Source organism: Macaca mulatta, chromosome 14, assembly GCF_049350105.2.
Source record: "Macaca mulatta isolate MMU2019108-1 chromosome 14, T2T-MMU8v2.0, whole genome shotgun sequence".
NCBI lineage: Eukaryota > Metazoa > Chordata > Mammalia > Primates > Cercopithecidae > Macaca > Macaca mulatta.
This window is the reverse complement of record NC_133419.1, coordinates 86,556,313-86,583,120: the sequence shown is the minus strand read 5'-3', so window position 1 is coordinate 86,583,120 and position 26,808 is coordinate 86,556,313. Positions and strand designations below refer to the sequence as shown.

Below are 26,808 nucleotides of genomic sequence, written 5' to 3'. Positions count from 1 at the left end.
TGTTTTCATTAATACCTTGTTAATTTGAAGTGCCTGTAAAACTTTGACACTCATAATTTTGTTCTTACCCTGGGATGGCCTTTGATTTTGGTTAATAATTAACTTTTAGCCATTTAGAGAGAATATATTGAGATGTTCTTAATTTTATAACATATAATTAGTTATCCTCCAAAAACTAAGAAGCAAGCCTATAAAAAATATGTGTGGACTAAGAATTTATTTTTTCTGTGCACTAGTAGATTTATGGTAATATTTTTTTGCTGCATTAGATTTTAGTTTGTCTTGCCTGGGAAAGTGGAAAGAGAGACCAATCATTGTTATGAACTATCATCTTTGGTGACTTTCTTTTTCAAACTCTAATATTCCTAGATCATACTATTGAGTCCCATAGAGAGTTTGATTGGATTTTCTTTAATTTTCTATCCTTTGGTGAGGAAAACTTAAAGAATTTTATTTTCATTTTTAAGAATTGTCCTCGTTTACTAGATGGGCTTATGCAATTACAGTATTTAGCAGTTTCTGAGATATAGTTCACTCTTACATTCTCTGCTTTTAAAAAAAGGTCTATAAAATCTTATTTCTTAATGCAAAAGGAACTTTTTTCAACGTTCCAGAGAGCTATTTTTTAACCTATGTTGCTTTAGATATGAGTCTTCAAAAAATTTTGCTGGGCAAGCAGGAGAATTACATTCCTTTTTTTCCCTTTTGTAATACTTCTCTCTTATCCCCTTTAACCCTAATGTAATTTTGTCATGAGATAAGAGATGATTTCTGTCAAAACAAATACAGCCTTCTCAGTCAGTTCACTGTGAAGTGGTAAATTTCTCCATTTTCCATTTAAAGACATTTACTGATGTCTATTTTTCGGATAACTTTTCCAGTGAACAAACAAGGAGAAAAGGCAAATACCTCCTTTAGAAAACCATAGCATCATAAAGTTCCTTACAAATTCTATTTCATCTGTTTGTAACTTTAAGGCTTTGATGAACTAGGTGGACTTCTCAAACCAACAGTGGCCTCTCAGAACCAGAGCCTTCCTGTTGCCAAACTCCCGCCTAACAAGTTAGTATCTGATGACTTGGATTCATCTTTAGCCAACCTTGTGGGCAGTAAGTAGTCTTTGGATACTTTAATCTTCTTTTATGTTGTTTTATTAAACTGAGTCTCGTGTTATAAAATGCTTTTTTTTTTTCTCCTTTACTAGATCTTGGCATCGGAAATGGAACCACTAAGAAGTGAGTGTTTAATACACACATTTTTTTCTCCATGTGTTATTTAGAGGTTGATTTGACTTTTATCTCAAAAGCATGTATAGAGATGTCAAGTCTGCATCTTTTTTTTTTTTTTGGACACAGAGTCTCGCTCTGTTACCCAGGCTGGAGTTCGGTGGCGCAATCTCGGCCCACTGCAAGCTCTGCCTCCCGGGTTCACACCATTCTCCTGCCTCAGCCTCTCAAGTAGCTGGGACTACAGGCACCTGCCACCATGCCCAGCTAATTTTTTTGTATTTTTAGTAGAGACAGGGTTTCACCGTGTTAGCCAGGTTGGTCTCGATCTCCTGACCTCGTGATCCGCCAGCCTCGACCTCCCAAAGTGCTGGGATTACAGGCCTGAGGCACCACATCCAGCTTTTTTTTTTTTTTTTTCTTTTTTTTTTCTTTTTTTCTTTTTTTTAACAGAGTCTCGCTCCGTTGCCCAGGCTGGAGTGCAGTGGCGCTGTCTTGGCTTCCTGCAACCTCCACTGCCTGGGTTCAGGCAATTCTCCTGCCTCAGCCTCCCTAGTAGCTGGGATTACAGGCACGGGCCACCATGCCTGCCTAATTTTTGTATTTTTAGTAGAGATGGGATTTCACCATGTTGCCCAGGCTGATCTCGAATTCCTGACCTCAAGTGATTTGCCCACCTTGGCCTCCCAAATTGCTGGGATTACAGGCGTGAGCCACCACGCCCAGCCTAAAGTCTGTATCTTACTCTGTTCAATATACTTAGATAGTTAAGGAAACTTTATAATTAGAGACATTTAATATTCTCACTTATGTTTATTTAAAGTGATGTAAATTGGAGTCAACCAGGTGAAAAGAAGTTAACTGGAGGATCTAACTGGCAACCAAAAGTTGCACCAACAACTGCTTGGAATGCTGCAACAATGGTGAGTTGAAGAAGCTTCTGATATACTAACACTTGAATAATTTAGTTAAATATGTAACATGAAAATGTTTTTAAAGTGATAGGCATAAATAGATTGTTACTGAGTTTAGAAGTGTAAGTAATTTGTATTTCTTTTAAAGGAAGCTGGTTGCCTATGTTTACCGGATATATTTTAGTGGCTACCAAGTATTTAAGGGTTACTTTGTGCCAGAGTTCATTCCAGTAAATACTAATGTTTTATTTTTGATAATTCTATTAATGTGTTAGTAACTATTATTATCCCCATTTTACAGATGAGGAAGTGGAGGCACAGAGTTATTAAGTAATGTGCTCAGGATCACAGAGATCTTAAATGATTAGTTGCATTTTTAGAACCTAGGCAGCCTAACTATAGAACATATGTCCTTAGTCACTACTCTATATTACTGACCTCAAATTTTTTATTTATTCTTCTAAAATATAAAATCTTCTGGTTTCATTATTGGTAAAGAAACTATACTTGCTTGGGTTTTGTCATGTAATTTATATATATGACAATATATTTGATAATTATATATATGTCATATAACTTATACAGTTGATTCTCATTATTTGTGGCAGTTAAGTATTTAAAGTCACTCCAAACACTGAATTAGTGAACACTGAACCCTTGCTAGGGGAAATACATACATATATGTATATGTCACATAGATGTTCCTTTTAGAAAACCTCATTCTAGTATATTCTATTTTCTTTATTTTGCGAAAGAGGAAATAAAGTTCAGAAGTGTTAAGTGACTTGCTTAAGGCTGTCGCACTAACTGGTGCCAGAGTTGGAATTTTAGCCCTGTCCAGCTGGCCCCAGAGTCAGAGTTTCTTGCAGTATGATGGACTCTCCATCCTCCTTCTCTATCCTCTGGTCTGGTCTGAGAGCTGAACCAAGGCAGAGCGTCCTTTGTTCCATCTCAGCTGGAAGTGAACTGTATTGGATGAATCAAATTTTTGCCACTCTGCAAATGAGCATGAATGGCCTGGAAAGGACCAGGAGTGTTGATTTTTGGTGTCACAAAGTTTATCAGGTAGGTGAATTTGCAAATACGGAATCCATGGATAATGAGGATTAACTGTATTTTCTAATTAAATAATTAGCATCTAGTAATGAAGAGGTTTTAGCATGTTTTTAATTACTGTAAGATATGGTAGACCCAGAATAGCTTTGTGGCTATTTTCCTGCCCTAGGCCAGTTTCTGTCTTACCAACCAACAAATTTTTGTCAAAGAAAACTCCTTCTTGTGGAAAAGTTTGAAGCATTCATTCTCCTGACAGTAGACTAGTAGCTGTGTTTTGATTACACGGGCTACACATTACTAAGAGCCATCCTATTACTGTTAGAGGCCTCTGTTGCCCTTACAGCCACTTCCAGAGCACTGCCCTGTTTTCCATGGGTTAATGATATGTTAAAATTAGTAGGACTGCGCTAAAAATAGTATGTTTGTAAAAATTTGTGCATTTTATTATATAGCTTAAGACTTAATAAATGGAAAGTAATATTGAGATTTAGCTACCTTTTTAAGGCAGTTATTTTTTGTTTTTATAGATAGTGTTCACTGCCATCACTAATTTTATTATTATTATTATTATTATTTTTATTTTTTATTTTTTTGAGACGGAGTCTCGCTCTGTTGCCCAGACTGGAGTGCAGTAGCCAGATCTCAGCTTACTGCAAGCTCCGCCTCCTGGGTTTACGCCATTCTCCTGCCTCAGCCTCCCGAGTAGCTGGGACTACAAGCGCTCGCCACCTCGCCCAGCTAGTTTTTTGTATTTTTTTAGTAGAGATGGGGTTTCACCGTGTTAGCCAGGCTGGTCTCAATCTCCTGACCTCGTGATCCGCCCGTCTCAGCCTCCCAAAGTGCTGGGATTATAGGCTTGAGCCACCGCGCCCAGCTATTATTATTATTATTATTTTTTTTTTTTTTTGAGATGGAGTCTTGCTCTTTCGCCCAGACTAGAGTACAGTGGTGCGACCTCAGCTCACAGCAACCTCTGCCTCCCAGGTTCAAGTGATTCTCCTGCCTCAGCCTACAAGTAGCTGGGATTATAGGTGCCCACCACCATGCCCAGCTAATTTTTTTAGTTTTAGTAGAGATGGGGTTTCCTCATGCTGGCCAGGCTGGTCTTGAACTCCTGACCTTAAGCGATCCGTCCACCTCAGCCTCCCAGAGGGCTGGGATTACAGACGTGAGCCACCACGCCCAGACTACCATCAATGATTTTAAAACTTTGCATTTAAGTAGTTTAGATTTTTGTACACACAAATACACAATCTTAAACCTGTAAATGTTGCTCACTTGAGGGAATTGGAGCATGTATCACCCCACTTTTAAAGATTTTTTTCCCCCTAAATGCAAAGCAGTTGAAAAGCAGTTTTAAGTTGACATCCATCTCTTTGAGTCTGAATCCATTCTTCTTCCCACTATAACACACCTCATCGACTAGGGTATGGTAGGAGTTTAGAGTAGTGGATTTTATGATCTCATGTGTGAATTATGACATTGATGATGTATGAGGAATGATATAAATACCAATGCTACTATTAAAATATAATGAATATTTTCTGAAGTTAGTATTAATCTATATGAAATATTAGGAGTTCATAGATAGCACTTAAGACTGACTACTAAAATGTAATAGGTATTTATTCCTGTGGAATTTGTATTTAAGTTGATAACAGTCTTTATCTTGCTGTGTTATGTATGGTAATGTGTATCAGTGCTAAAATATTTGTATGTATTTTATGGAGTTTTCTTTTTAATGCCTAATGTTTGGGGCTGATAATGTGATTCACTACTTAAGATAAACTGCTGCTTTTGACATTTCTTTACATTTCTAACCTTTTTATTAATCCTTAAACACTGTCAAGGTTTTTCAGTGTTTTTTTAATTTAACACAAATTCATTGGAATTTTATTAAAATGAATATTATACTACAAATTATTTTAATTAGTGCTTGTTTTTTTTTTTGTGGTAAATATCTGGTACAGCCCTGTTTATGGGATGCCCAGAATTTTGCACTATTGACACTATTGATAGAATTGATGTTTTAATGATACTTGTAATCAATAAACTATTTTTTATATAAAGAGATGAGGCCAAAGACTACAATTCCCTTGTCAACCTTGATAGTGTTTTAGTATAGATGTTCTTTCATTAGATACTGGAAATACAAGGGATTTTAGGTAGTTAGTGAATGTACATGTGAACTAAAATGCTCTCTGTGTATTTTCTGTTGTGTAAGTACTTGTTCTAATCCAGTGTTATTGCATTATGTAATTGTTCTCCCTGGGAAAAACAGAATGGCATGCATTTTCCACAATACGTAAGTGACCAAAAACGAGCCTTTTTGCAATAAATTGGCATGCTATTAACCACTGCTGTAGCAGAATCTCATAACCTTTCAGCTATTGTTTTCACATTCAGATTTTCAATGTGCCAGAAATTCTTCCTAGCATCTACTGATTTCATGGGTGTGTTGCAGAATTGATTCTGATGGTGGCATGGGAAATACCAATTTTTTTTCTTGCTTAATATTCCGCCATTTGCTGCCAGATGGCTGGGTGTCTGTGTGTGTATCTGTGCTGCCACTATGCACTTGATGACTTCTGAATGAAGGGAAATGTTGATTGTGGTAATGTTTAAAATAACAACTGCATGAAATCTTACAGGCTTCTGCTCTTCTTGGCAGTTTGTCTACTGCTCTTGCAGATCTTGGTTTTTAAGTAGGGAGAGACCAGTAAGCCCTACACGCTCACCCAAATACTAAACTTAGAACTGTTCACTTTAGTGGTTTTTTTTTTAAAGTTATACTTCATTTAATTTCTCCATGCATATGTTCAAATTGCCATATAATTTCAGTTATTTTATGTTTTAGCAGTGTTATTGGTCTTTCACCTTTATTCAATTTCAGTTTTCATTATGAGAAACACACACAGGAAATGTTGTTAAGACAGCAACTATATCTAAAATGATTCTGTTCTCAAATTTTATGTTTACAGATAATCAAAGTAGTACGAAGAGGGGAACTTAAACATCGTAGTGGTAGATGGTTCTTTTAAACATGAAAGCATGAACTGACCTAATTGATTGTTCCTCTTAAATAATTTTTGGAATAAATTAGAAAGCTAACATATATACTTTATATAAGAACTATGGTTCATAGAAATAGTCATACTCAATAGTAGTTTGAAACCTTTGGAGTTCTTTGAAAAGAGTAAGATACTTAGAAACTAACTTTTTGGAAGATCAGGTTATTGATTGATTGGAGATCTTCACTTTTTTTTTCTTTGAATGCTAAAGCAATCAGGTACCTAAGTAAGAAAACATTCAATAATACTTTTTCTGGGTAAACATTTTTTATGATAGTGATAGGCTTTAAATTTTACAACTATTTAGAACTATTTAAGATACTTTTTTAAATCTAAAGATTTTTAAAGCTGTAAAAAGCATGATGAAATCTTAGATCACTGCTGTATCTAAGTTTAAGTGGTATATTTTTCCTTCTAATAAGTCTGCTTTTCTGCTAATTTCAGGACACTTTTTTTCACTGACCATTAATTGACAGTTCTTAATGATCACAAGTGTCACTTACTCACAGCTGTCTTAGCAATTCTTTTTAGTGGAACTACAGCTACTAATTCCTTGAACTCAGTTGACACACATGAGTTATACTTTCTTGTTTATTTTTCCTTTCACTATGTTAGGCACCCCCTGTAATGGCCTATCCTGCTACTACACCAACAGGCATGATAGGATATGGAATTGTAAGTATTTTCCCAGATACAGCTTTTGGAAAAAATATTCATATGTAATATGCTTTTATTACAGTTTAACCTAAAAATGAATTTAGTGCTCCTCGTACACCTAGCCCTAGTGCTTAACGCAGTAGAACCATAGCATTGGTTTCATAAGCGTGTCTAGATTATAATCATTATACAAGAGATCTTATGCATTAATGTTCATAGTATTACTTGGTTTATTTTTCTCCTCATAACTTTGCTGGCCTTTTATATTTCAAACATTCATGTTAATTCTGAGCCTCTGTTGCTGTGACCATATATTAAATACCAGTGAGATCTTATAACCTAATATTGTAGGGCATGGGAAGGATTAACACTTGAATTGTATAGAGGTAAATTTAGTCTGATAAAGGCTAGAGAAATTTTCCTGTGACAGTGGTTATTACAGTACAAAAACAGTCTTAACCTTTCAAAATGCCACAATGTGCATTTTAGATTGCCCTTACTTTCCCAACTCTCAGTATATAGAGACTCACTTAAATAAGAAATGGTGCTAGTAGCTTCAACCCACCGGTGTGTATTTGAGGAACTGTTCCTGGTAGAAGGCAGTGCCATGTCCCTTAGTATTACTATTGTGCCTGTTATGTTACTTCTTTATGTATATGATATGGAAGTAACTCCTTTTATACATGTGGAGAAGTTTCACAGCTTTTTTTCACAGTCATTGCATTAAAATGTCTGCTGAGGCTGGGCGTGTTGGCTTACGCCTCTAATCCCAGCACTTTGGAGGCCACGGTAGGTGGATCACCTGAGGTTGGGAGTTCAAGACCAGCCTGACCAATATGGTGAAACTCCATCTCTACTAAAAATACAAAAATTAGCTGGGTATGGTGGCACACACCTGTAATTCCAGCTACTCGGGAGGCTGGGGCAGGAGAATCGCTTGAACCCGGGAGGCAGAGGTCACAGTGAGCTGAGATCATGCCACTGTACTCCAGTCTGGGCAACAGAGCAAAACTCCATCTCAAAAAAAAGAAAAGTCTGCTGAGAAACTCAGGCCATAAACTTAAAATGAAGCTCTAAATGCAAATAGTAGTCTACTTGAAACAATAAATAGAACTTCTTGAAAGATTTTAGAGCATTGCATTTTAACCAAAGCAGTAGTCTGTATGTGCATTATTTTTACACTAGGTAATGTCACTTACTAGGTTAATTTTATACCCTGTAGTAGTAATTTTTAAAGAAACATACTTGGTTGAGATTCTGTTTTCAGTTACTCAAGAAAGAGTTAACCTCTGTTGTGTAATTTAAGCTCTTTTCTTGATTCTTATGTGAAATAAAATGGAAGAACTAGAGCAGGCTTATTCAGAGAATCAACTGTCTTCAGTTGTGATCACTTGCATAGTGGTATAAGAACTTGATTTGTTATACAAAGGCAATTTACTTTGAAATATCTTAGCAGCAAAGACAGAGTCTTAAGTTTTCTTGATGTCTAAACCTGATAAATTTGGAAGCTCTTAGTCTGAATCATTTTATCTGTTGTACTAGAATAAAGTTTAAATTTTGCTACTCATCGAATAGAAAAAGTTAGGCTTTGTTACCACATTTTTAAAATGAACATGTTAAAGGCTTTACATACCAAAAGAAAAAAAAATACTCTTGAAAGTTTGTAGCTGTTAGTCTTACTTATGTTCAGAGGAAGTTACCCTTCGAGTCAAGCAAAGGTACTAGGACCTGTCATCCCTGTTGTCATTGTTATTTACTGAGTCACAATAAGGAAGATGGGAGTCAATATCTTTTAACTTGATAATTTTCTGTTTTTTAGCCTCCACAAATGGGAAGTGTCCCTGTAATGACGCAACCAACCTTAATATACAGCCAGCCTGTCATGAGACCACCAAACCCCTTTGGCCCTGTATCAGGAGCACAGGTATTACAGACTACATGCAGCTGTGGTAATGTGCTTGATTTGGAAGGAATATGATACTATAACACCCTTTTGTACAACTTGAGAAACAAGTTACTAGCACTTTCCCCCTTCATTATGGATATTGCTTGCTTCATATCTTTCTTATATAAGAGCTTTAGGAATATTGATTATTTGGAGGGAAAGGATAAGTAGATAGCAAATACTAAAAGACAGAAAATTCTTGGTAACTTATAGTTGGTGGATCCAAAGGATGATTTTTCTGAGATTAAGGAGCCTACTTGCTCTTCATGATTCTGGTGTACTATCCTTTGTGAACCCTCCAAACCATTAACTCAGAGCTTTAGTTCCTTGGCTAATGGCAAGAATGATGCTACAGCAGGGTGTGTTGCCCTTGAGATGCTTGTGAAACTCTTGGCAACTCTCCAGAAAGTTTTGACTGTTATTTTTTCATTAGATAACTTTCTGCCACCGAGGATTGTTTTCAAAAACAAACCCAAAAAAGGAATCAAAAAGCTTGAAATGTCATGCTAAACTAGATTGTTTAATCTACAGAGACTTTCCTCTTCACGTGTTTCTAAGGGTTTTCTCTCCCAGTTCCTGAAAATATGCCATAAATATACATTGTTTTTTATCCCATTATTGTTGCATTAGAAGAATGTGGGTTTTTGTGTGTGTGTGTGTGTTTTCTTTTTTTAAGGTTTTACTCATTATGGTTAGAAGACATAGGAAATTCCTTTGTTATTCACTTCTCTGGTGGCATACTCTGGGATGAGGCCCTTGTGAAGTGATAGGATGGTTTATCCTTCTGTGTCTGCGGCTCTGCCCATACTGTTTGGCATTTAGAAGTAGTTAATTATATGCAATCGTTAGAACACTCCTCCTTTTCTTAAATGGTTTCTAATGCCAACTGATTGGTTACTGTATGTGTTTAATGCTTATTTGAATGAACATTTGGTTAGTGGACTTGTTATTCCCCTTCCACTTGAATGCATATATATTACATTTGCCAGACCATACCGTCTTACATTGCCAAAATTAGTTTATTTGATCCAATTTGAATCTAGTCTGTATACACAGTAGTCCCCTCTTCTCTTTGGGATTATGTTCCAAGACCCACAGTGGATGCCTGAAAATGAGATAGTACTGAACCATATATATGCTATACATATATACCTCTGATAAAGGTTAATTTATAAATTAAGCACAATAAGAGATTAATAATAATGAATAATAGAACAGTAACAGTATACTGTAATAAAAGTTTTGTTAATGTGTGCCCTTGCTCACGGACATGCTTGCTCTCTCCCTCTCTGTCTTTATCTCTCTTGAGCTATCTTAATATCCTCTACTTACCTATTTTCAGACCACGGTTCACTTCGGGTAACTGAAACCACAGAAGGTGAAATAGTGGACTGTATTTCATAGACTAGTGAAGCATAGGCAGTCCTTTCATTTTTCAGCCTTTTTGAATATTGCATCTCTTAATAAATTGATACCTCTGTTGGCTAAGAGTGGGTAGTGAATTTAGTTCTGATTAAGCGGTAAAATTCATGTTGGTTGCAATTAATACATTTAGCAGCGTGTCTCTTTTTTTACCCCGCCCTTTGTCCATGTTAAAATGACTTCCTCCTTGTTCTTTAATCAGTTAAGTATTTACAGTGAAAATAGAAAATAACTTGGAGTCAGGATAATTGACAGAGTCATTACTTTTATAAGTCAGTTACTTTTTATGTATTTGTTTTTATAAAATAGACTCTTTACAGTATTTATAGTAACTACTATTGAACTTTTACCAGCAGTAATCTGATTACTGGTTTAACTTGATAATCTTTTAAGAAGTATATTGATGATATCCCTATCTGTTGTAGATGTTTTCTTGATAAATGATTGTCTTTTTCATGTCCTTTTGTTTTTTATTTTGTTATTTGTACATTTAACTTCAGATATGTATCATTTACTTTAAAAATTACTATTTTTTTTTTTTGCTACAGAAGACTAAGTGATAGAAACCTAAATGTATTTAAGTAATTTTTTTAAAGCTATAGTCCATGCTAAAGACTTATTAGGGACCTTTGACTACAGAAGCTTTTTTCCTGATATGTAGTTAAACCCTTCACCCCCTCTGCATCTTGATTTGCAGGCTGTTGTCAGAATATATTGCTACCTTAAGCTTGGATACTACCATACAATTTCCAATTACTTTTACATACATTATGTCACCTGATTCTTTAAGGTAGATAGGTCTGCTCTCACCATCACATTTTATAGGTGAAGAAGACAGATTTGGAAAGGTTCTTCAGCTAATTAAGTGGTGAAATCAATTTATCCCCAGGTATCTCCTATTCGTAGTCCAGTGCTCATTTATACCACAGTCTCTCTGCTAGTGGGACTGAGCCCTTAATGGCCAATACGGTAGCACCATCTTTTGTCAGCAGTGAACAGTCTACACGCTCCTTTGTTTTTTCTGGTAAATGTGTAAACATTTACACATTCAGGATGTAACTACTGTAGTTGTAAAGAATATCCTCTACAGTTTTGGGTAATAACCTTCAATCTTGAAACATTGTGTATGAGTTTTGCTTTTGAAAAACTAAACATTTTTTTTTTTAATGTTGGCAAAAATCTACCTTTAAAAAATTGTTGGCCAAGCGCGGTGGCTCACACCTGTAATCCAGCACTTTGGGAGGCCAAGGTGAGTAGATCACCTGAGGTCAGGAGTTCAAGACCAGCCTAACCAACATGGTGAAACCCTGTCTCTACTAAAAATACAAAAATTTTCTGGGCATGGTGGTGCATGCCTGGAATCCCAGCTACTCAGGAGGCTGAGGCAGGAGAATTGCTTGAACCTGGAAGGCAGAGGTTGTTGTGAGCCTAGATCATGCCATTGCACTCCAGGCTGGGTGACAAGAGCTAAACTCCATCTCAAAAAAAAAAAAAATTGCTTGTCACCCAGCATCTGCTCTGTTTTTGTTTTGTTTTTTGAGACAGGGTCTTGCTCTGTCACCCAGACTAGAGTACAGTGGTGCAGTCTTGGCTCACTGCAATCTCCACCTCTCAGGTTCAAGCCATCCTCCCACCTTGGCCTCCTGAGTAGCTGAGATTACAGGTGTGCGCCACCACGCCTGGCTAATTTTTGTATTTTTTTTAGAGATGGAATTTTGCCATGTTACCCAGGCTGTTCTTGAACTCCTGAGCTCTAGCAGTTCACCTGCCTCAGCCTCCCAAAGTGCTGGGATTACAAGTGTGAGCCACCGCACCCACCAAGCATCTGCTCTTAACCCAAGTTTTATGTCCTGTTGCCTTCTAAAACCCACATAACCCTTTCGCAGAAACCAGAAAAGTGCCAGAATTTCCTTGTGCATGAAAAGAAACAGGGACAGAAATATCTTTTCCTAACTACTTTATATCAGAAGAGAAGTGAATGAGAACATTAGGGTAGTAAGTTTCTAGTTGAAAGATAAAATTTGAAATGAGTACTTAAGTATTACTGAAAAAGCAAATGAAGGAAGCAAATTGATAACTAGAAAAATAAAATCAGGCGGCAATGAAATGGCTCAAAGAAGCTTTGGTCTCTCTGCATAGTCATTTGAATCATTTGAAAGTCAGAATCTTAAATTTGTTAATGTTACTTTTAATTCTTTATAACTCCTTTGTTCTCCATGTGTCTGATCACAAAGTCCCACTAATTGTTTCTCTGCTGTAATTAGACCCACCCTTCTCCTTGCATTCTACAGCTTTCACCCAATGTTGGAACCTCTTTATTCACGCTGGTTTTGCAATAGTCACTCATGTTCTTTGCCTCCCCAATTTAATCCATTTTGTAAATACTGGAATAATCTTTTGTAGGCAGTATTTGTAGCACCTCTCTCCATACTCAAACATTTAGGGAGGTGAATCTTTTTTTGTGTGTGGGTGACAGAGTCTCTCTGTGTCCCCCAGGCTGGAGTGCAGTGGTGCGATTTCAGCTCACTGCAACCTCTGCCTCCTGTGTTGAAACTCGTGCCTCAGCCTCCCCAGCAGTTGGGATTATAGGCACACGCCACCACGCCCAGCTAATTTTTAGAAGAGACAGGGTTTCACCATGTTGGCCAGGCTGGTCTCAAACTCCTGGCCTCAAGTGATCTGCCTTCCTGGGCCTCCCAGAGTGTTGGAATTACAGGTGTGAGCCACTGTGCCCAGCCTAAGGAGGTGAATCTAAATATAACTGAAAATTTAAAGCCTTTTCTCAGCTTTCCTTCCATTTTATAACTACCTCATGAAGCCTCCCTATTTATAAGAATAATAATGAGTTAACGGAATATTCAAGTCTTCGATTCCATACTTTTACAATTCTCAATAAGTATCCAGTGTTCTGCTGTTATTTGTCTTTTCCAAAAGTCCTTCACCTGCCATAAAGTGGGTTTACTCTTTGTCCAGTCTTCAGTCGTCTCGTGTCCCTTTCACATCCTTATGAGATCTGGAATTCTTTTCCTTATTCTGCATTATTTTTTCTTACAGACCTTGTGACTACCTGGCATCCATCCAATCTAGCAAGGGCCTTCTTTACTAAATTTAAGCTTCATGAAGGCAGGCTTCTCTGGCATGCTTACTTCTCTGTCCTTAGTTCCTGGAACGGTGCCTGACATGTAATAGTTTTTGTACATTTTTTGTTAAGTAAATGAATCACCTTGTAAACTTATCTTTTTCATCATATAACTTACTCTGCCCCTCCTTAATCTCTCATTTCACTTACTTGTAACCATTATAATAACTTACAGTGGTGTTTAAAATTGATTTGATTTGTTGGCTAATAGTTATGGTGAGCTAAAACATTAGATGGCTCACCTGAGGATTGAAGACAGCTTTAACTTCATGATTGAACATTTTTAATAATTAAAAATTAAACTGTTGGCCAAACGCAGTGGCTCATGTCTATAATACTAGCACTTTGGGAGGCTCAAGCAGGAGGATCGCTTAAGTGCAAGGAGTTCCAGACCAACCTGAACAACATAGTGAGACTCTCTTTGGTTTTTGAAAAAAATTAAACTGTTTATCTTTGAATTAGATTAGCTTTTTCTCAGGCTTTAATGTTTAATGATTCTCAGCCAGTCTCTTGGATTAATTTTGTCCATAGAATGCTAGCTGAAACCAAAATAATTTTTCTTAATGAATTACCTTTTAATTGTTCTTTCATTGTTTTGTTCCCTTTTTTCCAGTTGGATTAAAAAATCATTGAGGGCAGAGATCATCCATCTCTTTGTATGGGATAAAGTAAATGGTAGTTAAAATGAAAAATGAAATTCCATCAAAATGGAATCTTTTAATCAAATCTCAGTTCTACAGCTATTCCCAAAAGTTCTTCCTTGCTCTTTGAAGTGTTTGTTTTGAGAGCTGTTACTTACCAACAGCTTGTAGCTCTTGGTTTCTTGCCTGATTACTGTTAAATCAAGTTAACATTTTTGAGAGAACCCTAGCCCTCTCAGATATGTTTGTCTTGTTGCCATTTAGTGAGACATTCCAGTGTGTTGTGTGTTTTACATTTTATCTACGTTACTGTAAGCACTGCATTAGTGCTTGTTTGTGAGGAAGCAGCTAACACCTTAGCTCAGACTTGATTCAGGTCTTAAGGAAATTGTCATTATGGCTTTAATTTAGTAGACTGTGCTGTAGCTTTGAACTTATGAATTCCTGTACACATCCCTTTTTCTCCTTTTGTGTGTGTGTGTGTGTGTGTGTGTGTGCGTGTGTGTGTGCGTGTGTGTGCTGGGTCATTTTTCTGTATTTTTTAGATATTTTCATGGAATTGTTTAACAATGGATATTATATTTTTCTGTTTCATACCTAACATTGTAGCTGTCTTTAGTATGTTGTTCTACATTAGTGCATCTTCCTAGATGTTTAACTTCCTGGTAAATTCTAGGTCCTTGTGGTTTTCCTTTTGTTTCTCTTCTGTGCTTCCTCATGGTCTTACTGTTTCGTTACTTGGTACAGATTGCTAGTGTGTCTGGAAAGGGGACTCCTGCTTTCTCTTACTGGTGCTTTATGTAAATTCAAATGTCCATTGCTAAGCCAGTAGTTCATAAACTCATTCTATAGTTGCAGTACACAGCTATTATGTTACTAAGAATGAACACAATTATAATTTCAGTTTTCTTTTGAAAGTCATTGTGGTATGAAATAACACTTATTAAATGAATGTTTATATGGCAGTTTAGGTATTTTTGAAGCTCTTTGCGAGTGAGAAGGGTTGTTGTCATCTTATTATTTCTTTATGTGAAAAATTCCCACTTATCACATATCAATCTGCCTATTTTCCCAAAAGCAATATGAAAAATACAGAGTATTACCTTTGGGCATTTAATTTTAAAATTAAGCGTATTAAAAGTTTTGTTGGTTTCTTTTTTGTTTTTGTTTGTTTTGTTTTGTTTTATTCTTTTTTTTTTTTTTTTTTTTTTTGAGACAGGGTCTCACTCTGTCACCCAGGCTGGAGTGCAGTGGCATGATCATGACTCACTGTAGCCTCAGCCTCCAGAGTAGCAAAGACTGCAGGCACATACCACCATGCCTGGCTAATTTTTAATTTTTTGTAGAGCGAGGGTACATCAGACTGGTCTTGAACTGACCTCAAGCAGTCCTCCTACCTTGGCTTCCCAAAGGACTGGGATTATAGGCATGAGCCACTGCTCCTGGCCAAGTTTTGTTGGTTTCTTGACTGGTATTAGGACTTTTTTTTAAAGGAGGACTGCCAGTTTTGTTTATGGAGGATATGGTTAAAAATGCAAAATGGCTGCTGCTTTTTGTTGTTTTTTGCAGTGGCTAATTTTAAATAAGTCTGACATCAGTTAAGTGCCTGAAGGGAAACGATGGCTTGTTGTGAGTGCTTTTTATCCTTCTGAATGGGAACACTGTTGCTTTTAGATATTTGCATAATAAGTATTAGAAAAAGCCTTTTATTGTATTTAAGAACTAGTGGCTGCTTTTAGGCTTCGTTTTGGTTTTGTTTTTTGGTTTTGTTGTAGTTTTTTTACTCTCTTGGTGTGTTAATTGTGAATATTGGCAGTGCCTCCTCTGTCAGCCAATCTGCCCAGCTGGATTTCTGTGAAGAAGGCTTTTTGCCTTGTAAGCAGTGTGTTGTAATCATTCATCCTTGCCTACTACAGAATACCATGAGGGACATTTCCTTGGGGATTGGAATGTAGTACCATAGGTGAAAACTAGTTCTGTAGCTCCCAGTACACACCTGAATCATTCAAAACAGAAATGTTAGGAGTCTCATCTGCTGACCACTGTTGCTAACAAGACAACCTATAGAGTAAGACCTTGCTTGTTACTAGGTTTTTGCTGCGGACATTCTCCAAAAGGTAGAAATCTAATTTCTTGTCTTAATAAAGAAAACCAGAAAGTGTTCTTAAAATCTTGGGTGCCCGTGAAGTTCTGTAGAATCTTCCTGACAAACATCAGTGACCATGTGTGTTAATGTGTATACAGAAAGCATGGGAATGTATTGTCTCACATTTACTAGATAAGTTCCTTTAAAAACTTCTGTACTCCCACTTTAACTTTTTCCTGTAAATTCAATATAACCGTAAATTCTAGCTGAATTGAAATTAATTGGGATAGCAGAGTTTGAAGAGGGAAAAAACACCAGCCTTGGAACCAGCAGATCTGCATTAGAGTCTGTATTATAGTTTCCTAGTACTGCTGTAACAAAGTACCACAAACTTGATCAAACATATTAAAAGTTTTTAAGTTCTTAAAAAAGAAATTTGTTTTCTATCACCTCTGGAAAAATCAGAGTATCGGCAGAGCCATGCTGCCTCTGAATTTTCTAGGGGAGGATCCTTCCTTGACTTTTTCAGCTTTTGATAGCCCCAGTCGTTCCATAGTTTGCAGTTGTAGCCATTTAATCTCTACCTGTCACATGGTATTCTCTCTATGGGTCTCTACCTCCACGTGCCTCTCCTTATAAGGACACTAATCATCAAATTAGGGTCACTCCAATGACCTCATCTTAACTTGATTACATCTCCAAAGACCCTATTTCCAAGTAGGGTCAAATTTATGGGCACCAGAGGTTAGGACTTCAACACATCTTTTGGGGGGGTCACAATTCAACAGAGTCTTGACTTGACTCCTCAGCTAACCATGTGTTGAGAGCAAATTCTCTATGTAACTTTGAGCCTTAGTTTCCATACCTGTAAAATTGTGGTATTACTTTGTGTACTTTATCATTTTGCTTTAAGGATCAAATGAAAATATTTGAAACTAAGAAAATTTTTAAAGGTTGCCCTGTTTTTGGAAATTGTTCCTATTCCCTGAATTGTCCTTATTCTACAATTCTAAGAGGAGAATTGGGCACAGTGGCTCACACCTGTAATCTCAACACTTTTGGAGGCTAAGGTGGAAGAATCACTTGAGCCCAGGAATTGAAGGCTACAGTTAGCAATGATTATACCACTGTACTCCAGCCTGGGCAACAGGACTAGACTCTGTCTTTGGGGGAAAAAAGTTTTAGAGAGGTTCAGATAAAATGTACATTCAAAGTGGAATGCTCTCAGGTCACTGTGTGGCATCCCCTAAAAAATGGGTAATGCGGGCCAGGCACAGTGGCTCACGCCTGTAATCCCAGCAGTTTAGGTGGCTGAGGGGCGTGGATCACGAGGTCAGGAGTTCGAAACCAGGCTGACCAGCATGGTGAAACCCCGTCTCTACGAAAAATACAAAAATTAGCTGGGCGTGGTGGCAGGCACCTGTGGTTCCAGCAACTCAGGAGGCTGAGACAGGAGAATTGCTTGAACCCGGCAGGGGAAGGTTGCAGTGAGCCGAGATCGCACACTGCACTCCACCTAGGCGAGAGTGAGATTCTCTCTCAAAAAAAAAACCAAAACAACAACAACAAAACAAAATGGGTAATGCATTCAAGGTGACAGGGTTAATGTTGGCATAACTTTGTTATGTTGTTGATAGGCAGAAACCCAAAGTGGGGTTTTGTTGAGCATAAACACAAGAAGCAATTATTTGTGGCACTAGACTTAACCCAAAGGATAGACCCCTACATGTATATAGTAGAGAAATCCTGTCTTTTAGCCCTGACAGAGGAAGCTGAGGAATCGCATTATCTTTAATATAAGCAAATGAAATGCAGCAGTGTATATTTTTATCCCTAAGCAACTGGATTCAATGTACCACTAATGGCCTGGTCATGTTCTAAACATTACCCCAAAACAGCCTAACTGTTCTGTGACTCAGTGTCTCTGTGGAATCCTATTTAGTAGTACCATGGTCTCTAAATATTTTGATTACACAGCAGTATTAGGACATTGTCTAAGTCTGTGCTGATGTAACAGAATACCATAGACTGGGTAGTTTATAAAGAGCAGAAATGTATTGGCTCACAGTTCTGGAGGCTGGAAAGTCTAGTATCAAGGTGTTGGGATTTGGCAAGGGCCTTCTTGGTGCATGATAATATGGTGGAAGGTATCACACAGCAGGCAGAAAGCAGAGAGAGAACAAAAGGGGGCGAACCCACTCCCTTGATGAGAACCTAAATACCTCTTAAAAGTCCTAACTCTCAATACTGTTTACAATGGCAACCAGATTTAAACAAGAGTTTTGTAAGAAACATTCAAAACCATAGCAAGTATGTAACATGACTGTGTGTGTATTTATAGATTACATTCATATATTTCTACAACAATATATGAGGTACATTTAAAACATGCAAAAATAGGAATTTTAAAAAATAGTACAGTTGTAATAATTTCTTTGTACACCCCACTTTGGAGACTGTTTTTATATGGAGCTTGTTTTATCACCAAAAGGCATTTTAATTTTGCACATTTTAGAATTCTTACAATGTGTAAGTGACTGCTACTTACTGAACAAGGGACAGATAAAGTCTTTCTTGCACCTGAGCAGCCTAAAGGTGAATGTAATACAGATGGACAAGTGACTGGTTGATAATAGAATGAGAGCCCTTATAAGAAAGACATACAGAGCACAGCAGAAGAGCAAGAACAACACAGAGGCAATGACATTTGAACTAGGCCACTTATAACTGTAGATGAACATTTGATGGTAGGTAGTAGGGAAGATGGAACTAAGAATATTTGAGCTGCTTAATATATGCCAGGCAGCATGCTGAGTGCTTATGTTCATTTAATTCTCAAGACAGCCATAAGCAGGAATACAGGTATTGGGCCTGGTATTCTAAATCCCATTTTATAAGAGAGTTAGGATTAGATTCAGTTCCATCTTTCTACAAAACCTGGCACTGTTGTTCCAAGCAAAGGGAGTACAATCCATTTTTCTCTTAAGATGTTGATTTTGCCAATGAGACAAAATAAATCTCTACAGCATTGTTAAGTTTCTATCCAGGCTTTTGGGTGACTGAAAAATTAAAATGTAAAGATGTGGCAAAGTTGGTTCTCTAAGAATTTTAAGTACAGCCAAATGATATGTCACAAGTTTTTTCCTAAATATCCAACTATTTAGTCTTTCATAAGCTTTTAATTCCACTAGGCTGACTTTCTAGATTGTTGGTGTTTTCTTGTTCTAACCTGAAATTTTCTTTGTTTAGTGTTAAACAGGAGTATAACGAAGGAGTAACCATTTTTATTTTATGATAGTCTGTCAATAGACTTTTTTTTTTTTAACCTTCTTTAAGCTAGGTGTGTTTGTCCTTTATTAAAGTCAGTCTGACCCATCCTGTACCACATTGCAGGACCTTAACTTAAAAAAAAAAAGCCAGGTGTGGTGGTGCATGCCTGTAATCCCAGCTACTTGGGAGGCTGAGATAGGAAAATCACTTGAGCCCGGGAGATTGAGGTTGCAGTGACCTGTGACTGCGCCACTGCACTTCAGCCTGGGTGACAGAACAAGACAATGTTGATAGATAGATTATATGAAACACACTCTATAACCAAAAAAATCATTGCTCTGGATATAATGCAAAGATTTTGGTAACATTTTACTGTATTTTTTTGTAAAGATTGATTAGAGTAGTGGAGGAGGGGAGAAGGAATTTAAGAGATACTATCATCAACCACTTGCAGATTTTAGTATTTTGATTTATATGCTGTTCTTCTCAGTATTTTGTTTTTCTGTACATGAGAAAAGACTTTGTCTGTATTGGACCATTACGATTGACCATTTTGTTTAAGACATCTTCAGTTGTGACATAGGTCATTTTGATTTGAACGAACTGGTAGCTATACCAGTTATTTTTTGGCTCTGTGGGAATTTTGGGATAGAGAATGTTATTTGAAATAAATAGATAAAGGCTCTTTTTGTTTGTGTTTTGTTTTAGTTTTATTTGTGATAGATACCTGGCAACATAGTAGTAGGGCTTGACTGAAAAGATCAATTATGATTTGTCTTGGTGTCCAGAACAACAAATAACATGCTCTCTTGTAAAATTTGATGATTTTGTGATTTATGTGAATAGCTGTCTTTTTGTTGCTGGTTTGTATTTTTAATTTTTTATCCTCTAGTACTTTTTATGCCTTTTTATGTTCTTTAGCAACCCTACATCATGTTCTTTAATTTACTCACAGGAATAAGTAGAGTCGAGCCAGCTCTTATAGTTTTAAAATTCTCCTACTTCTCACCCACCAAGATCCCATTGCCTCTTCATGCTATTTTGTTCTTGATTTTCCTGAGCAGTAACTGGGCTAATGAAGCACATTTCCTTTCCTTCTCTTATTTACTCTCTGGGGTGACTACTTTGTCACCAGTGCAAGGTGTGTCTGTGCTTTGGAAAAGATGCCAGGAAGGGGTAGGATGGTCAGGGGCTGCTGAGTGTCCCACTCCTTGGAGCTGTGCAGTCAGCCAAGCTAGCCCTGGCTACGATTTCATCTGCTTGATACGGATATTAATGATAAGAAACTTATTCCAAGGATGTTGTCTTGTTTTCTTGTTGGTGGTCTCTGTCATGTTTTAGTTTGGCTACATTTTTATAGACATAAGACGTGTATGTATGTGTTTTACCAATTTAAGAGACTACTAGAAGTTCTAATAAAAAACCAACTCTTTTTCCCAAGGAAAAATGATCCTTTTCAACATTGTTTATAAGCCTCTAGGGCTTGTTTAGCAGTATGCTCACATATTGAGAATGGATTTTTCTCTTCTATATTCTTCAGGGGCATTTTACTGTGGGTCTGTCAGGTCTTCAGACTGCTACCCTCATGAAAACATGTGATTTAAGAAGGTAATTCAGTGTAGGGCTGTCATAGGAAACTTCTGATTTTAGATGCAGCCTATCTGCAATAAGTAGGATTTGCTGTTGCTGTTGTTTTAACTTCAGGTGAAAGAAAATCTGCTTCAGAGAGAAACGAAGTTAATCTTGGAGATAAGTGTGGATGTTGGACTCCCTCCAGCTCAGTAATTGATGATCGCTTTACTTGAAATCATTCTGCTTTTGATTGGCCATCCATGGTAGCACTGAAGAGGGAGGAGGGGGAATCTTTCCAGTTGTTACACCTTAATTTGTCTCTGCGTGGATGATATTTGAAACCTCAAGCCCAGGCATGCTGCTCTGTCCTCCCATCTGTAGCTGCCTGCGTGATTCCATCATGCTTCCATTTGTCTCTTCCCATTGTCTTTGAACATTTGTTTTTGGGAACAAGATATGCATTAGGAAATTACTCAACCCTGAGTATAACTGATGGCTATAAATTGATCTTGGCATCCAGAACAAATTGCATATACTAGTGATGTAATATTTGCTGAAGCTCATTGGCTGTTCATTCTCTATAGTGCTTTTCCAAAATAAATAAATAAATAAATAAAGAGGTAGAAATGAAATCACTTGGCACCAGCAAAGAAATCTTCTGTAGGATTTGAATGTTGAAGTATGAATTGAAACTATTTCCAGTTAGTCAACTTTTATTGCTCAGTTGGACATCCCTAAAAGAATAGCTGATTTTGTAATAGTTCTGTGCTTACATGGTTTGCAGTCTTATAGAGGGAGAAAAAGAATTAAAAGCTTGTTCCAAAGTAAAATGGTTCATGTTGGGTTTGAAACGCTCGTGTCAGCTTAATGAAGGATACATGTATGAAAATTAGTATCTTGTTCAAGAATAGTCTATCTTTGGGAGAATAAAGGTACATACTGAGTTCAGTGGTTTACTTGCCTTACAGTATATTCGAATTAAACAATAGGACAGATTTTAAGAATCAAGTAAATATGTCCAAACAGGAAGCAGGATCCAAGATCTTAAGTATTCCCCATATTCAGGGCAGTATGTGGACAGTTACAGTAGATGACCTCTAAGGTCCCTTTCACCTCCCACAGTGTGTGTGTCAGCTGCAGTTTGTCCAGATAAACGAGCAGGAGACAACTTCATGTGAAAAGTGTGTGAACCTAGGACAGGACTTTTCGACCCTTATGAAGAAAGAAAGGAAAGAATATTGCAGCTAGATGTGTTGGCTCTGGACTGAGGTCAGAGTTGCACAGCTTTGGACAGATAGCCTGGGCACAGGAAACATGTTCTCTCGATTTTAAACAAAAATGCAATTATGTATTCCCTCCCCTATCCGCCCCACCGCCCCCCCATACACACATTAAAATTCTTAACCATGGATCAGCTTATATCAACCTTTTGGGTAAAAGACATTATTCCTTTGAAATTTCAGAAGCAAGAGTTTGTTTTCTGAAAAACACATGCCATTGCATACCTTTTAACTTGACATGCTACTGAAACTTTTGTCTTAATCCATTTTCTACAAAGACTGCCCTTATATTTATTAAAGATGACAAAACAAAAACCACTTCTTCTTTCATACATTTTCTGTTTTCATGTTCTGTCATTCTGAGATCTTTTTTTCTTTCCCTCTCTCTGTCTTCTTTTCCCCCAGCTGTCGGCAGCATCCAGCCCCTCCAGTCACAGTCCTCACAGAGCTTCAGGAAAGGACCCTTTTGCAGAGCTCTCTTTGGAGGATTTCTTATAAATCACTTTAGGTATTGCTGCTTGTTGTGGGAGATGGGGACTTAAAAACAATTACCAAACATTAAACACAATTCACGCTTCTCTTTCATTTCTTTAAAGGACTCTAGGTTCCCTCTCCTCTTCCTCCTCTTCCTCTATTCTTTAGGTGCAGAATGAAAAGATAGGACATAAGGAAAAACAACTTTTGGAAAATATCTTTAACATAATTAAAGTGATCTCACCCACTGCTCACAGTAAATGGATGAGATCGGATAAAGTTTGCTTTTTAATTAAGGGCAAGTGAATACTTAAGCCCTGTTGATTAGAAGGATTCTGCATATGATCCACACTGCCTCTGTTTGCTGGAAGACAGTGCAATTTGTTCTTCTTGGTGCTCTAGCCCCCAGTTTAGATATACCTTCTAGATCTTTGGGAGTTTATAGTCTTCTGATTTGGCAAGTTTATTAGCACGTCTACTTCAGTAATAGATCTTTGGATGGGCAGTTTAAGGGAAATCGTGAGTGAAATATCTTTGAATGAACAGTGGTACCCTATTGAAAAATATTTTTTATGGCTCTTTCAGATTTTTATTTATGTTAATAAAAATGACTTAGTATAGTATTACTGTTCCCTTTATTATCTCTAATTGTATATCATTTGGAAATAATACTTCAAATTTTGCTTCCCAAATGAAATTTTGCGTGTGGTATTTGTGCTTATGGAGAGATTTTTCTGAACTTGTCATGAAAAAATAGGTCATTGATCTTTCTTCTCCTCCTCCACATGCTATTCCTCGATTTTTAGCAGTTAAGTATTTGGCCCGGATGTGGTTGCTTATGCCTGTAATCCCAGCACCCTGAGAGGCTGATGCAGGAGGATCACTTGGGGCTAGTACTTCAAGATCAGTGTGGGCAATATGATGAGACCCTAGTCTCTACCCCTCCCAAAAAAATAGCCAGCTGTGGTGGCGACTGTCTGCAGTCCTAGCTATTCAGGAGGCTGAGGCAGGAGGGTTGGTTGAGTCCAGGAGGTCCAGCGAGCTTTTCTTTTTTTCCAAGATGGAGTTTTGCTCTTGTCGCCCAGGCTGGAGTGCAGTGGCACGATCTCAGCCCACTGCAACCTCTGCCTCCCGGGTTCAAGCAATTCTCCTGTCTCAGCCTCCCAAGTAGCTAGGATTACAGGCGCCCGCCACCACACCTGGCTAATTTTTGTATTTTTAGTAGAGACAGGGTTTCACCGTATTGGCCAGGCCAGTCTCGAACTCTCGAACTCACCTCAGGTGATCCGCGTGCCTCAGCCTCCCAGAGTGCTGGGATTACAGATGTGAGCTACGGTGCCCAGCCAGTGAGCTTTGATCACGCCACTGCAGTCCAGCCTAGACAGCAGAGCAAGACCCTGTCTCAAAAACAACAACAACAAAAATCATTATTTGGAAGTCCCTATATGTGTCAAATATTGGGCTCTCTGGCACATAAGTTTGTAATACTGACTTTGTTTTATAAACAGGGTTTGTGATTAGCATGTTGTGAACACTTCTGGGCCAGTTAAATGGTAAAGACCGCAAAGCATTTTTACTTAGGAGAAGACATCCTACAATACAATGAATTAACATACCCACTTTTTTTTTTCCCAGATACAGTTTATGTAACTTGATGGAAGAAAATGGAATTACTCCAAAAAGACAAGTGCTCAAGCAGCAAAATCCTTACTTCCAGCAAAATCCAAACTGCTGTCTCTTAAATCTCTGAAACTCTCTTCTTCCACTAGAATGCTACAAGTAACTCAGTGAAGGCCCATGAAGGAAATTGGGACTAGTTTATAGGAGAACGTATCAATACAGTTTATAAAGCCAAGAATTGCTATGATTTAAGACTAAGATCTGTCTTTTTGGTGACTAACCCTTCAGTTCTTTCAACTCCTGTTAATACCCATAATCAGTAACCTATCAAGAAAAGCCCTTATTTGGAAAGTGTGAAATTTGTATTTGGAAAAGCTGCCTGGAGAGAAGAACTGTGTCCTTTACTGTATTTCAACAGGACTCTTTTGAGGGATCAAAATTAAAACTCCTAATTATGCATTATCTTTCTTTTCTCCAGTCCTCACAAATACAGAAACAGTAACTGAAATTAACTTTTCTTTTTTAAAAAAAAATTATACTCAGTTTGCAGTAGACATTCCTTAAGTATTTGTATTTATTTATGATTATCAATTTTACATAACATTAATATTGTATCAGACCTCCTTATGCAAATGAGTATGGATGTGCACAGTATGTTTGATTTTTATCCACAAGAATGAATCTGATTCAGAATGCTTTTCTCAGCTGACATACAGAGCACTAAATATTTTAAGGCAAGTCCATAGGTCTGAATCTCTTAAGAATTCTCAGCCTCTATGGGATATTAGGGAAGCATTATAAATGCATTAATCCTTATAGTCAATTCTGTGCCTAGGATTTTGCCAGGAAACAGTTCACTGACTAGGAAAAGCACTACATTTTAAATTCAGCATTAGTGCATTGGGAAGGATCTTTACTGCTTTGTGCTTGGCATGTCATTATTTTCCATTTGACATTAGGGCCTTTCCAAAATGAATGTGAGGAATTGCTTTCACTTCAAGACTTTCCTTCTTTTCACTAAAACTCTAGAAGGTGTTACAAGGGGGGGTAAGGGGGGCAAAGTCCTTGAACCTTTTATTTGGCTCGTGCCATGTTATGATCCATGTACCTTTTAAATAAGGGACAATAGTATCTTTAAAGTTAATGTCTAGCCAAGAGTTTAGTAAACGAAGAATTAAACTGCACTGTTGATCGGTGCTTTGTGTAAATACATCTTTAACATTTGGGTTGAGAGGGGCCTTAAGAAGGACAGTTCATTGTAGGAAAGCAATTCTGTACATGAGTTTAAGCATTCTTGTTGCATTGTCTCTGCAGATTCTATTTTTGTTTACAATATTAAAATGTATGTTAGCAAAATGGGTGGATTTTCAAATAAAATGCAGCTTCCACAAAACTTTTGTTATGGTATTCTGGTCTGAGATGCATTTTCATTTTCCCTTTCTCTTTTTATTATCATCAATATCATCATTTTTCCCTAATAAAAGTATACCCAGGTGATTATATTTGTTGGTTTAGTAACATGGAAGGTTTTATATAAATTTTCAAAAAGATGTCTCTTTACACTTTTTGTTACCTTGTAGACTCTTACTGATAAACGCAACTACTTATTAAAATTGTTCACTTTCTGTCTTTTGATCAGATGCCTTTAGTCAGGTAAGTTTAAGGGATAATATGCAGTTAAGTGTAACGTTTCGGTACATACAATTACATCTGCCAAAGAAACCTTTGATTGTATCATGTTGCCTATTTAGTAGTGCATAGGGTTCAGAGTACATGATAAAGGATTAAAAGCTTTGCATTGATAAGTGTCTGCATAATATTTGCTGTGATTGGAGAAAAAATGTAGTCATAGCCAATAAATTTTATCAGCTTCTAAGTTTCACTATTATTAAACCATTTTCATATAAACTGGGAAATTGTACTTTTATAAGTTATTCTCCTTTACAAATTTTTGTCTCTTCTGATGTTTGAGGAGGTGTTTATATTTAAGGTCTGTGGCTTGTTTCTTTCATATTGCCTTATTTTTTTTTAAGTATGTTTCAGTATGTGACGTGCTTCATAGCCATTTTTATTTTGTTGTTTAAACAACTTTTGGGCTGTGTTTGATAAGTATTATCCACATTTTACCCATTCTATATGCAGAAATCAGAAAAGGAGCTGGGTGCAGTGGCTCACACCCGTTATTCCAGTAATTTGGGAGGCTGAGGTGCATGATCACTTGAGCCCAGGAGTTCAAGACCAGCCTGGGCAACATGGTGAAACGCTGTCTGTACCAAAAATACAAAACTTAGCCAGGTGTATGCCTATAGTCCCAGCTACTTGGGAGACTGAAGTGGTAGGATCACCCAAGTCCAGGAGGTTGAGGCTGCAGTGAGCTGGGATCACACCACTGCACACTCCAGCCTGGATGACAGAGTGAGACCCTGTTTTAAAAA

At 37.3% G+C, this 26,808-nt stretch overlaps 1 protein-coding gene across 17 annotated transcripts in view; it reads left to right on the top strand.

Annotated features, from left to right (window-relative positions):
• PICALM (phosphatidylinositol binding clathrin assembly protein) overlaps positions 1-25,897 on the top strand; it is a 112,446-nt gene extending 86,549 nt beyond the window's left edge. For 3 of the 17 annotated variants that reach the window (XM_028832638.2, XM_015115316.3, XM_015115303.3), the window contains 8 exons: positions 978-1,109; positions 1,205-1,235; positions 2,050-2,149; positions 5,478-5,501; positions 6,883-6,942; positions 8,744-8,848; positions 22,685-22,787; positions 24,389-25,766. In XM_028832638.2, coding sequence (XP_028688471.1) covers positions 978-1,109; positions 1,205-1,235; positions 2,050-2,149; positions 5,478-5,501; positions 6,883-6,942; positions 8,744-8,848; positions 22,685-22,777 — 545 coding nt within the window. In that variant the 3' untranslated portion in view covers positions 22,778-22,787; positions 24,389-25,766. 17 annotated transcript variants of the gene reach the window in all.
• The last annotated feature ends 911 nt before the right edge of the window (positions 25,898-26,808 follow it).